Source organism: Hypomesus transpacificus, chromosome 14 (assembly GCF_021917145.1).
Source record: "Hypomesus transpacificus isolate Combined female chromosome 14, fHypTra1, whole genome shotgun sequence".
NCBI classification, from domain to species: Eukaryota; Metazoa; Chordata; class Actinopteri; order Osmeriformes; family Osmeridae; genus Hypomesus; species Hypomesus transpacificus.
In genome coordinates this window covers 3,738,695-3,752,770 of record NC_061073.1, presented here as the reverse complement: position 1 = coordinate 3,752,770, position 14,076 = coordinate 3,738,695, and the positions used below count along the sequence as shown (strand labels likewise).

Below are 14,076 nucleotides of genomic sequence, written 5' to 3'. Positions count from 1 at the left end.
ACTTATCTCTCACATCTAGCTAACCTTTTTTTAGACTTGGGGCAAAATGAAATTCAAACATCACACAAAACAAATCTAAAAGATTTATGAATTTTCTCATACAGTGAAACGTTAAAACATTACATTTGACAATAAATTCCAGTTCCAACCAAAAACTTGATTGATTGAGCTGCCAAGTTATTCATAGGGACCTGATGACATTATAATTGTTAATGACATACAATCGAAAACACAAATGCTCCAGCTAAAAAAAGGACCCACAACTGCTTGTGTCACCTGCTGCCATTCCACCTGTAACACCCGCATGTTGTTATTTCCTATAGTGACTCTGAGGACCATAAACCGCTTAAAGGGAGCCGCACGTCGTCAAATGGAACGGTAAAGAGAGGCGACAGTGACGACAGTTTAGTTGACTACGGGGATGCTGGAGACGGACAGTTCAATGAGGACGGCTCGTTTATTGGACAGTATAGCGGAAAGAGGGAGAGGGACACCGGCGAGGGCCACGAGAGCTCTGAGGCTCCCTCTCCTGTCAATAATGCCATGAACTCTTTCGTGTAGCCAGGCAGACGTCCAGTAGGAGGCGCTCCAGTGACTGTCCCCCCTCCCCCCCCATTGACCCATCTCTCTCACTTGTCGCCCACGGTTGTACCATAACAACGCTGTATGGCTTCTCATCACATGCCCATCCCGACCACACTGTCAGACATGGCCCTCATCAGCTGGAGGGGCTGTTACTGACCCTGGATACGAGTGGAGAAATGTTGCCCTGCGTTGGGAAACAGTGGCTGTGTGGAAGGATGCAGAGAAAGCTCTGGGTTTGGTTCATCTGATTACTGACTTTGGAGTGTTAGAGCAGCAATGGGAGTCTGGTTATTATACAGTGCATGAACATTGAACAGTTATCAGCAGCCTTTTAACACATTGAAATTAACAGACATGAATATTTTACGGGGGATTGTAGGCTATCCTGAATTTATTTTAAGGATTGGGTTTTTCCACATTGTTATTATGATATTATTCATTATGTATCTAAGGCACATTATTGTCTAGACTCTCTTCTTCCAGTGAAATGGTTGTAAATTAAATTATACAGCACGACGGGGATATGTATATACAAACAGTAGCTCAAGAGAAAATCATAATGTACAGTTTGTACATAAGCGTCTTAAAGTATTATTCAGTAGAGATGGACACTTCAAGCTCGTAAACATAGTGGACACGTCTTTGGGCTGCATGCTTTGCTGCATCCTTCGCTACACCCATGTGTTCACTTGTTACCTCTGTGTTGATGTTTGGAAATGAACTGCACATCTGATTGCATGGCATGCTGCACCCCCTCTATCTCAGTGCCATGACCTCATCATGACCTTTGCCCCATTTGCGGCTTTATTAGGTTCCACATCACATGACCTTGACCTTCAGGCCATTGCAGGAGCTTAGGGCATGTGAGCATGTTCACTCAAACAATTTTTTTGCTTCTCAAAGGCCAAGTGCTGGGTGGCCTTCAGCAAACAGTGCCTTTATACAGAATGCTGATTTGGTCCTGATTTCCCCCCAAATTATTTTTCCAGTTCAGTGACTGGAACTGGTGAAAAGCGATAGGACTGTGCAGTCGTACAGATGAGTTAAGCTTGAAAGGAGAAGGACCCCATCAATAAGGGAATATAATTCATACAGTCAACTCCCCAGTGCTTGTGTCAGATTCTGAATTTTCTTTCCTTTAAACAAGCAGCTTACAGCAACAGTATTGGACATGGTGAATGCATATTCTGTTAGAAACATTGCTCTGCTTTTTTAAGGTTTGGTTGTCCATGTTCGATTGTATTTCTGCAGTGTGTGTAGTTGTTTGTGTGCGTGAGTGAGTGAGTGTGTGTGCGTGCGTATATATAATCCATGCTAGGCAAGACCTGTTCACTTGTACTAACTCCATTTTAGAGCCTTTGAGATGAGAGGATGGAATCAAGATTTTTTTTTCTTAACTTGCATCAAGTTTTTTGTCTAATGTAGATTTTTTGTTGAATTTGTACACATACTCTATTTGACTCCAGTACCGAAACCAGAGCTAATGACGACAAACCAGGCTGCCTCTGAGGCAGTGATATGCATGAGATGGGCTGACGTGCTGAAAGGCCTGTGCTCAATACAGACTTCTATAGAATACAGTATATACTTTTTCTTTACTTTTCTTTTGCTGTGAACATTATACATTTTGACTAACTTGAGTCAATTGTCGACCTTCAATTTGGATAGTATTGTCTGCCTTAGGTAGTTGTGTTTCCAAAGTTCCAACGTTTGTACAATACTGAATACATAGAATGCTCCAGACCATGTACAGTATGCTATCATTTTGCTTTCTTGTGTTAAAGTGTTACAGTGTAAGCAGCTCTGTAGTCTGCAAAAGTCATACAACTTCTTGTGACAGTATCACAAAATGATTTCTATTGAAAAAAACAGTTTCAAGATTTGTACTAACAGTTTATTTCCCTTTCCATTTCTATTTAAGTTTATCCACTTAGTGCAAGGATGACATTCAAGCAACTTGAAATATAATGAATAAATAAAGAAATATAAGTATCTGATTTGATCTCTGTTTTATCTTTTTTATGCTTTTCATTATGTGGTTGTCCTCCATTTTTGGAAACACTGTGTGGTGGTTGATTAAGTGACAAAGACGATACAGTTGGATTTTTCTGATAAGGACAACATAATGTCTTCATAAATATTCTATTAGATCACATAATCATCTAGTGTCTCACTAGTAAGTATTATTCCACAACAGGCCTAGGCAAAAGGGATGGAAACACACTCCATACAACAACAATAAGGATCCTGTAACTCCCTCATTGAGGCAGGAGAGTCTGTGAGGTGAATACTGTGTGTCTCTGTGAGTTGTGGTTTAAAAAACACCTTATTTAGTCTTCTGGGCTATTTTTAGACGAAAATCTGGTGGGAATAATTGTGTGAAAACACATTGGAGTTGACATGGTTTTTCCCTACCCAGACACACTCCATGACAGGAAAAGGTAGAAAGAACACACAGATACATCACAGCCCCCTGCTGAGTGTCAGGGAGGATGGTAGAGTTACCAAGTCATTCAGTCAGTCTACCAGCCAGCCAGTCAGCCAGTCAGTCATACAGTCAGCCAGTCAGTCAGACAGTCAGCCAGTCAGTTATTCATTCAGTCAGCTAGCCAGTCATCCAGTAAGTCAGTCAGCCAGTCAGTCATACGGTCAGCCAGTCAGTCATACAGTCAATCACCCAGTCAGTCAGGCAACCAGTCAGCCAGTCTAACAGTCATTCAACCAGACAACCAGTACTGTAGAATTTAAAGTGTGTTCAAAGTAAATGGGAAAGAAGGTCCTTATGTCACTTAGCAGTTCAGCTACAGTACATCTTTTGGCATTCACCCCTGCTGCTTTCCATTTCTATTATGGTCATATCGGGGTGTAATTGCGGACAACCCCCCCCCCAGCCATCTGGTAGAGAATCACACAGTGCTGGTCTCAGAAAGCAGAGACGACTGGTGGGTGTCTCTTGGACACGTCTCTCATTTTGGGAAGAACACAGCCTTCTGTTCACTCAGAGCCCTGTTCAGCAGGGGAGAAACCATTGGGCTGATTTCACGGATGTGCTCTCTGTATTTTTAGTAGTCAGTAGAATGGGAACTGTATTCCAAGAAAATCACATTTACTGTAAATGAGTCGAGATGTTCTCAGAGAAAGAGACTTCCCTTTTGAATTGGAATTTTGGAAAGGCAGTCAAATATTTCGCCAATTGCAGATTACTGCTGCTGCCATGTCAATCGGAGAGAATGCTTACAAATACAGCAAATGTTAAACTCCCAGTTCTGATTTTGTTTCCTTGTCCAATTGTCTTTGGAATCTACATGTCATTGTCATATGGTTGCTTTTGCATTTGCCTTGACTGTCCTCTAGTGGTTATACCATCATCTTACTGATGGGGCTGTTTCCAGCCTGAATCCCAAAACCCATACACTGAAACTAAAACCTACAGAAATGTTCATCGGAAACTCCGATACTGTAAATCGCACAGCAAGTTGCGGTAATTTGATTAGGACATGTATAATACCCACATGTATCATGACCGATAAATAATCTATTAGGATAATCTTCATACTGTATGTCAAGTGAAATTGTTAAAACTGCCTTACCCATCCATTTCCAATGGCTACAAATCCCACCCATACTAGCAGATCAACCCCCCTGTCAGAAAACAGTCCAGTCCCATAAAGACCATGTTGTTTTCTCCTTTGTTGACATCCCAGTCCCCTACATCAGGCACTTCCTGTAAGAGCCTTAGCTATTCATTTTCATCGCAGCAGAATCACATTATCTGTGTGTTCATTGGTGATCATTACCGCCAAACAAGCAGCTGTCCTTTTCCCCTCTGCACCCCACCCCCACGCCACTCGTCCTCCTTTCCTCTCTCTTCCTCCACTCCCCTCTCCCTCTCCTCCACCATCGCCCCCCTCCCTCTTCTTCTTATCCCAATCCTCAGAGGATCCTCAGTGTCGACACTATGTCTGCCATGACATCCATTATCCCTGCCCGCCTCCTTTCAGTCCAGCTCCCTGATTTACTGCAGGGTGGAAAAGTCTCAGTAGAGTGATATGTGGGAGGTTGCCCTCCCCATTAAGTCTCCTCTATATTCTTAAATTGTTAGGCCTGGTTTTTGACCACACAGAATGAGGTTAACGACCAAATTAACAACTTCAGAACGATTGTCATTAAAGAGAGGAGGTTGATGTTTACACTCAACCATCTTGATAATTGGAAATGTTTAGCAAGAAACAGAACAGGGTCGCTAGACATTGGCGTTTTAAGGGTAATCAGAGGTTTGGAGCATCTGAGATGTGAGAGACTGGTCTTTTGTGTCCGTATGTAAATGTGGCCTTTTGCACAGACCTGAAAGGTGGGGGCATAATTGTTTATGATTGCTCTGTGACATTTCCATATGGTTGCCAAATGACGTGCCTGCCAACAACACAAACACAACCATACAACAACACAAACGACACGCACACAATCAGACAACCACACACTGAGCCATCTGAGGGTAGCTGCCCTTCTCCCAAAATGGACATCCACATATTGTTTACAATCCTGAAACGATACCTCCCATTCCTCTGAGCCTGTCATTGTCCTCAGGATGTTTGTCTAAAGAGGGCACCATCTCCCCCAACACATAGAGGGAAAGGCATTCAAATACAGGGCCTCTCCCCCTACTATCATATCACCACTGGGTGGGAGATACATAAAGTGAGAGCGCTTTGTTCTGTGGATCTGACACTAATGCCCCCTCTCTCCCCCTCGCTAAAACATACTCTATGCAGTTTGGGATTATACTTCCCCCACCACTGTCACCTGCCCCCCTCTACAAACACACCCCGGGTCTCGTGGATTTGGAACGGGAGGGAGATACTTTGGGCTGTCTCCCAGTGGGGATCAGTGGGGCTAAATCACAACATACCCCCCCCCCCCCTCCACCTCTTCATCTTCACCCCTCCTTCCTCTGTATGAAACTCCCCCCTCTCCTTTTCCCCAGACAGAGAGCACAGGGTGCCACCCGGCCAGAAGACTGAAAAGAGACAATGTCATTCACATCCATGATCCCCATGCTTGCGTACTACTGTGCGCATGTTTAGGTGAAACAACATATCTGGAATTGCTATCAAACATCCTAAAGAGGCCATAGACAATGCTGCAACATTTCTTCTTTCGAATGTTACTCTGGACATCCTTTTCAGCAATGTTCCACCACTGGAGTGGGCACATATGCATATCCTGCTTTGGTTTTAGATTTCAAACCACAATAAACAGGACTCGTGATCATTCAGTGTGCATACAAGCACAAACCACCCAAACATATTTATCTTGGATTGTGATCCAACATTAGCAAGAGTTTCTGTAATATTTCACTACACTGCCTTCATTTTGTTCTGCACTATCAAAAACCGATACCTGAATCTTATGAATTGGCTTGTAGTTTGTGGTATCTAAATCATCCTTTCGGGTGCCTTGTTTGCCTCTATTCATCGTGATATGTTACAATGTGACAATCTGCGTCACAAAATCACTGTCACCAAGGCCACTTTACCTTTGGGCATGGCAAAACGTTAACTCCAATCACATACACTGCCTTGAGCAACGTCATAGACAAATTTGAATACCAATATATCTAAACATCACTGCTCTCATTTTACTGTAGGCAAGTGCTGCTACAGTATCATGCATGCAGCATGCTGTAGTACTGTAGATCGTAACAACCACCACGCAGATATTTTCAAATGTAAGCCGCCGGTACTGGTTGACTTGAACGCATATTTTTCTTGCCTGGATGCATGCTCAGTTACCCAATGGAAGCTGCGTTAGCGCCCCCCTAAATTGACAGTCATAGCCTTCCATCCAATCCAAGGATACAAGACTCAAACATCTCCGTCAGTCTCTTCCCGGCTCTTGAGCGCCCGGTGATGCGGTGCAGATCCAGGTGTGTCGTAAAGGTTACACAGAAGGACTGATTTCCTATTGCAGGTAAGGACACGAACAGCATGACATGTGAGATATTTTCTCTTTGAAAAGATATGAGCAGCATCTTGCAAAGGGAGAAAATCAATGTTGTTTACAATAACTGCAAAGCACTGTATGTAGCCTACCGCAATGCAGATCTGTGAATGATTTTTGACAAGTTAAATGATTCTAATGGTATTGCATAATCTCAGGCAGTGTCCTACCGAGGTGAACATATTCATGAGCGAATTACAATGTGAACACATGCAAAACATTTATCTAGATGACATTCCGGGAGGCAGCGCAATGCATCCGCAGATCTCTGAAGCACCATGCTACGTTGTAAAATATAATTTCGCACCTGCGGCTATTATACCATCACTAGTAAGGCCATCACTAAAAACAGCTAGCAAATTCGGTAAAAGATGTAAGCCTGTATGTTTCCGATCACGAACCCCTAATGATGTTCTCTCTCGTGCTCCATTGGTTGAACACACGGGTAGGCTACTGTACACAGACCTATTTCCTGCAAAATCTGATTACATCTCAGTTTAATCCAACGCATGGTTGGACATGGTTTAACTGGTCCTGTATGATGGAACTATAATACGCTATAATGGCAAATCACAGAACCAGGAAAACACCTAGTTCTGCCAGGCACTCAGCTGAAGCCAGGGGCGCGTCCTGTTTGTTTCGCAAAATTATAGGCTCGTATAGGTTACCACAGGTTACATGATGTGCTTAATGCAACCCATTAATAACTTAAGCGGACTCACTGTGCAATGATCGTTTTGTTATTTTGCGGCTGTTGTGTCCCCAGTTAGTGCTATAGTACGTGCATTTATTTCGGCACAGGTGTTGGTGCTTGTCAAAATCGTAACGAAACTGTTGCACATTCGTGCTTTCTGTAATACACTGAAGTTCTATAAAAACATTCGCCATATAATTTGCTATGCCTACAGAACACAACAACCTATACCCATTCTCTCGTCATCGGCTTTAGCTCTTTTTCAAGTTCTTATTAATTTCACGATTCACTGAGAATTGACCGAGAGCAGAAAGCCTAGCAAGGCAACTGAAATACCTATTTGTCAACAGTGTGTCCTATCTAGGGAGCCTAATGTAGCCAGTCATAAATAAAGTATGAAATGTCATAGGAATTTCATGGGGTGACTGTCAGTTTAAGACACTCACAACCCTTCTAAAGCTTGACTGTCCTATGACCAACCTTGAGCTGTGCTACATACAGTACATCACTGGGGTTTATTCAGGTTCTTATAGAGGGTCCCAAAGGGAATCACAACTTAGTGCAGGCCACCAGCTACCATCTGGTAATCAAGAACTGGACGCAGTTGGCAGATAATTTAATGTTAGTTGATTCCTCTCTGTGGTAGGTAACAGGGTCTCAGTGACTCAGTGTAGACAGGGTGGATGTATAAGGAACGCCTTATATAACACTGTCACTGACTGGGCCTCTAGGACACTAACTGTCCTGGCCTGTATGTAGCATCACCATGATTCTGACTCTGAACATGCATTGCTGCTGCCTCACTGAGGTTGGAGTTCTCATGAAACAATGAAAAGACAAAAAAAATAAATTGTTTTGAATTTTAGGTGCTTTTATTTTTCAATAACAGCTATTTATATGGTACAAATAAAACTTTCCTGTCCGTGAATCTCGAGGTATTTACAGACGCAGCCTTGTGATGGTAAGCCATTGAATGTGACTGTTTCTTAATTTGGAACAGTACAAAATACAGACATTTTGGAAAAAAAATAATAATCTACAGTCCAGTGCAGCCAATCGATTTAGACATTGTGGCTTGATCCTGACAAAATATTACACAATACATTTTCTGTGATTACGTAAATGGCTTAGTCCTAAAGCAGCGGTTTAGGAGAAATTGTAAAATTGTAGTCAGTGCCATTCAAGATTAAAGTTAATTTTCTTAGTCTTTTCCTTCAGAGATAAGATTTTGTCCCAAGATGTCCCACCAAATCCAAGGCCTCCAGAGACCTGTCTTAGAGGGGGGCAAAGCATTAGCTGAAAGATAAGATATTTGTTGTTGATAATCAAGGTACCCTGTCTGGAGTGACTCTCAGCCATGGCATTTGGCAGCTGCAGGGGGTAGATTGTTAGGCAATGATTGTCTGGTCACGTGGAATTCAATGTTGGCTATTCTAGGAGAAATACCCTTCAAGAATCTGAAGTCCCCTTAATCATTTGCTATTTCGAATGAAAATACTTTCTATGGTATCCTCCTCCCCCTTCCACCAAATCCTAGACACACAAACACTTACGTATCTAATTCTAACGTAAGTGGAAGAACAAACAGCCTTTCCCCGCTGCCCCACCCTGTACTGCTGACAAACATGGGATCTCCTTGTCTTGATGGTGTCTTTAGATTGCTCAGCATTTTTAGAGACTGTGATCAATAGTGAGATCCACTAATGGTACGGAAACAGGAGACATTACGTTTTCAGTGTTCGCTCAGAGACAGTTTTCAGTGTTCGCCCTCCTCTCCCCAACCCCCCCCCCCCATACCCCCTCCCCCCACCCCTTCCCCCTACAGAGAGGGAGAAAGGACCTCAGTCCCCCACTGCCCTGTCAGGATGGGCAGTGCTGCAGGCCTGCTGCTCTCCCTCTGTGGACGTCTCCACTCCCAGGAGAAGCATGGGACTCACAGATCAGTCATTTTCTGTCCTCCTCAGTTAGATCAAATAGAACTGTGGGGCTTGATTCTCACTTCTGTTCTTGGGGCCAGTGTTGCCTACCTAGGTCAACTGATTACAATTGAACACTGTGTGTTGGTTTCCCATGGAGATTTTAAGTAATTTTTTACATGATGGTCAATTATTTGGGCACTTAGCTCCAGTGGGTGCATGTTGTATATGTTTGAAAAGTGTGTGTGTCTCCCTATTCATGAGAGCGTACTACGTGAGTCATCTTACCAGCAGCCCAAAATGTGTGTCCACCATCTGTAATCTTGCAGTTCTGCTAGATATGATGGTATATCCTGTGTTGTACAGAACACAACACAGGGTATATTATGTATATGGATAATTTCGGGATCTATTTTAATCTAATAATAAAAATGTAAATAGAAGTACCCACTGTTACATCATAAAACTGTCCAAAACACCACATGCAATGTACTATACAACTGCTAATCGGATGGATAGCTGTTTTTGCAGAAAAATATTTGTGGAATACACATCACAAGCTTACCGTAAAGATATGGTATACCATATCTTGTTGGCATTGAAACTTTAAACTCCTCTTTTTTCTTTATCAATCAGATCATGTTATCTGATAAAAGTGCTGAATTTTCTCAGTTATTGAGATAGTCCATCCAAGTTGTCTATCTGCCAAAACGATGTCTCATTCAAAATCTGATTACTCTCAATCCATTAAGATAATGTGCATTAGATGACCGCTAGACGAGGAAATGGCCCCTATCGTCTATATCCCTTCCTCATTGGGTGAATACGATGACATTGATGGAGGTCAGATATGTTGGTTGCAGCTCCTGAACGTATGAGAAAGGTTGAGGTATATAATGATGGTTTGGTCTCAGGTCTGTTGGAACCAACAGTGTTTGTACTGCTGTAGAGCCATTCTTGATCTTCTTCATTTCAGATGATAATTATAAGAGTTTAAAACTGGGTTGAATCTAACAAACCTTTCTGTGATTTTCTCTTGACTTCCTTTGTTAGATATTTTTAGGTTTTACTACACAAAGGAAATCTTTTGGGAGATGTGCACCTAATTTAGAAGTAGATTACAAACTGGTGCCCTTCACATGCTTGCTTGCTAAATCTAGATGAATTAGTCTGTCTGTTTCTCTCTCTCTCTCTCTCTCTCTCTCTCTCTCTCTCTCTCTCTCTCTCTCTCTCTCTCTCTCTCTCTCTCTCTCTCTCTCTCTCTCTCTCTCTTTCTGAAAATCAGATAATATTAGACAGTGGCCGTGCAGGGACAGTGACAGCCTAACAAACATCTTTGATATTGGCCAGTGCTAAAGAGGATACATTATAATGATGATAAGAACAATAAGGGACAGCATGGATAGTTAAAAAGATCGAGGGGGAGATTTTCCTAATTAGTCGGTCAATTTGCTCAAAACCAAAAACATGGACGACTACTTTTCCCATGCTTGGGGGAGGAGGAGGGGGGGGATCACTCAAGATAATTGTCCCGTTTGGTAAAGCCTGTCCTATCCAAACAGTGATATCCCTCTGGTTGAAATATGCAAATAGATACAGACACCCTGCACACCAGAGTCAATATTTAACAGGATCTCTCATATAAGACTGGTCATGTGTCTTAGTACATGCCATGGAGATATCACTATTAAATTATCAATGTCACCAAGGGACAGCCCTATTCAGTATAAATATACATCCTGACATCATCATATTTCTGTCAACATCATGAATTTCTTGATGGGTCTCAAATATATAGCAATGTACCCTTTTAGTAAGTAAACGTAACAACAGGGCGGCTGTGCTGAGATTCGTCCAATTAGTGGGACACCAGTCTTCCTGGTTGGTGCTGAACCAATCATGGGGCCTCTCTGAAAGGAAGGCCTGTTGCTATGGTGCCTGGAGCATGGCAGGAGCACAACTACATCCAAGACAGCCTGTGCCAAAACGCAACAAGTTCCTCTTGCCTGACTAGCCATATACTTCGCCCTCCATTTTTTTTTTTTCTAATCTAGTGTTTCATTTCAGTGCAGGAAACCTACTCTGCCTAGCCAAGTCAAGTCTAAGGCGCCTGGTGGTAATGAAACACTGCCTCAATGCCAGTGTGATAACGTCAGAGTAATGAAGTATTTGGTAGTCGTCGTGCAGCGGAGGGGTGAATGACAGAGGGGGTAAAGGTTCTCTGCACACTTATTAGAAGTGCCCTTGGAGATGCACACTCGCTAGCTCTACAGCTAAGTGACCTCTCGCCTTTGGGGGGAGGGTCTGTGTGCGGGTGTATGAACTGAAGGCTGATAACCGCTCCAGCAGAGGAGCTGGGTAGTCGAAGGACTCCTGGAACGTGGAGGGAATACTGAGCAAGGTCAGACAACCAGCAGCAGCGCTCAAGGGAAGGCTCATTATACATTTAGGCCGTCCTGTTTTCCCTTTTCTCCGGACGGACAGTTAAATTGTTTGTGGATCAATAGTTTACCTTCCACCCGCTCCACAGAGAGAGCGAAGTGCATTTAGGCCCAGAAATCCCATTACTCTTGGCAGAGATGGGAAGCATAGCACTAACACTACTCTGGTTGATGGGCCTCACAAACTACCTACGCTATCCCCATTATACAGTGTGGACGTATGTTTTCTTTCCAATGACTATGCACGCCTCTCGTCAATTTCACATTGTGAAATTTGATTCCCACCTGCTTTCTAAAAGGATTCTAAAAGGCAAACATATCCTGTGATATGGCAGGATACAGGATAGCTATAATTGCCAGAAGTAATGTACGGTCATGGCCCTGCACCTTCTAATACAATAGTTTTGAAAACTTCCAGTATGATTGCCCATCCCTGAGCGGTCGATCTAAGGAGTATCAATAGCAGTCAGGGGCAGTGTGCATACTTCTCCAGGCAAAGCATGTTTATTAAACTCATCTTGAATGATGCCAGTCAGGACCTGTTTGCCTGTATTGATCTAGTTAATAAAATAAAATAAAAAATCTCCAGAAATGACCCCTAATGGTTTACGAGTTGGGCTGTGAGGAACAGGGAGATATACATATGGGGTGGAGGGTAGGTGGGGTAGAGGGTGGTTGGGGGCTGGGGGCCGGGGAGACGTTGTGTGCTGGCTGCTGGGTGCCGCTGCTTGTGCGTTTGTGTTAGGCTTGTCTCACTGCTGGCTGTTCCTGGTGTCCCTGGCCCCTGGCAGCATCTCTCTTTGAAGAGCCCATTGATATGGGAGCATTAGCATTCAATGTAGGCGAGTGCGACAAACAGGTCGGTTTCCCGTTTCACGCTACCCAGTTCTCCCCTGGATTCCCTCTAAAGGTCTGAGATGCATGCTCTCCCTGCATAACCAATAAGGCAGGGTGAAAGGAGTGTAAAGAAGCCTTGCGAAGCACTATAACACTCGCTTTAACATCCTCAGCAGCTTTTCAGTGTGGCCCTGAGCAACCGGCCAGGTCAGGCCAACAACAACACATTAGCTGGAGGGATTCTGTCACATCTGGGCCAAAAATCCCTGTGATGTCATCAATGTGCGTCACGTTTTGTCAAGTAATAGTGCTATCCTGACTACCTGTCCTGTCAAATCCCTTTCGAAAAGCTACCTGAATGCACACGCCACATCTTTAATATGCCTGTCCTTTGTCACGACTAAACATATCAATGTCTAATTAATCTGTGCTACCTCTTTTAGGATGTTTGGCGGAGGTTGGTACAATGCTGTTCTCAAGTATTCATTCCCATTCAAACTCAGCAAAGAGCTTTTGGTGAGATTATCATGAATCTAGCACATTTAGGCCTATTCAGCCACAGCAAATACCCCATTTGTTCCCGTTTTTTACCGTGCTATTCTTCACAGTGATGAGTCAGACTTTTGTAGCCTACACCATAATTACATTTCACAGCCTGTTGTTTATTGAGATCGACATGGCTATTGTGGTCTGCTTTTGATGAGAGGCGAGTGAGGAAGAGGAGAGGATGTGAGAAGTGCAGGTACTAAATGGAGGAGGATAATCTTCCTATCTTTCCAAAGTACCGTGCTCAGGAAACGCATTTTCAGGAAATGAGCCGATAACGTCAGTGGATACAGGAGCCAGAATCCGACCTCCAGTAGACACCTGTCACGCCCCCACCGTGCCTGAACTATACCTCATTCCTCCTAGATAGGAAACCCAGTAAATAGGATACATTTAAGTTTCATGCCAATTTGGGGGGAGATTGAGCCTGACGTTGTCAAACTCATAATTCTAGTCAGAATATGAGTCTGATAACTCTCCGTTGGGCTGTGACTATGGGGCGTGTTTCAACCGAACTCCTAAAACAAATGCCTCTTCACTCAATTGGATAGACCTACAACCAACCAACCAATAATATGTTGTTTGTTGAAAACAAATTCAACCCAAGCGCTCTTTCGTGACGTTGTTGATTAAGTTACTGTTGATCATCTGTCCATCATCATATAAAGCCCGCCCTGGCAATTTCATTGGTCCGACCAGCTCCTGGTCTTATATAGTTTGTCCCCAATACGAGCCCCTCCAGACCCAACTTCCCGACCTATTTTTTTTGTGGGCGGGGCTAAATTGGGCTGGCAGCCAGGCTAGGGGAGATGGGCATTCTCCCAACTTTTCCTGGAGGGGTGTAACATGGCTTGAGTGAGCCGGCTCATTCACAGACTGGATTCTTTATGAGCGCTGTGTAATGACAGTGAATGGAGGAGAGGGTGCTGGAAGGTGAGGCAGGCGGGGAGGGAGGGAGACAAGTCCATCCTCCTTCGTGCCCTAACCCTCTAACCCCTTGCCCCCCACACCTCACTCCAGCTATACACTGACTCATATCTCCCACACACAGCTCCAC

At 43.6% G+C, this 14,076-nt stretch overlaps 2 protein-coding genes across 2 annotated transcripts in view; both read left to right on the top strand.

Moving 5' to 3' along the window:
* Window positions 1-2,582, top strand: part of nrcama (neuronal cell adhesion molecule a) — a 59,467-nt gene extending 56,885 nt beyond the window's left edge. The window contains exon 32 of the mRNA XM_047034081.1: window positions 324-2,582. Coding sequence (XP_046890037.1) covers window positions 324-561 — 238 coding nt within the window. The 3' untranslated portion in view covers window positions 562-2,582. The remainder of the gene's footprint in view (window positions 1-323) is intronic.
* A 3,656-nt stretch (window positions 2,583-6,238) lies between these two features.
* The window catches only part of LOC124476446 (contactin-1a-like), a 60,073-nt gene continuing 52,235 nt past the window's right edge, over window positions 6,239-14,076 (top strand). Inside the window, exon 1 of the mRNA XM_047033584.1 lies at window positions 6,239-6,555. The gene's annotated coding sequence lies outside the window, so the exon portion shown is untranslated. The remainder of the gene's footprint in view (window positions 6,556-14,076) is intronic.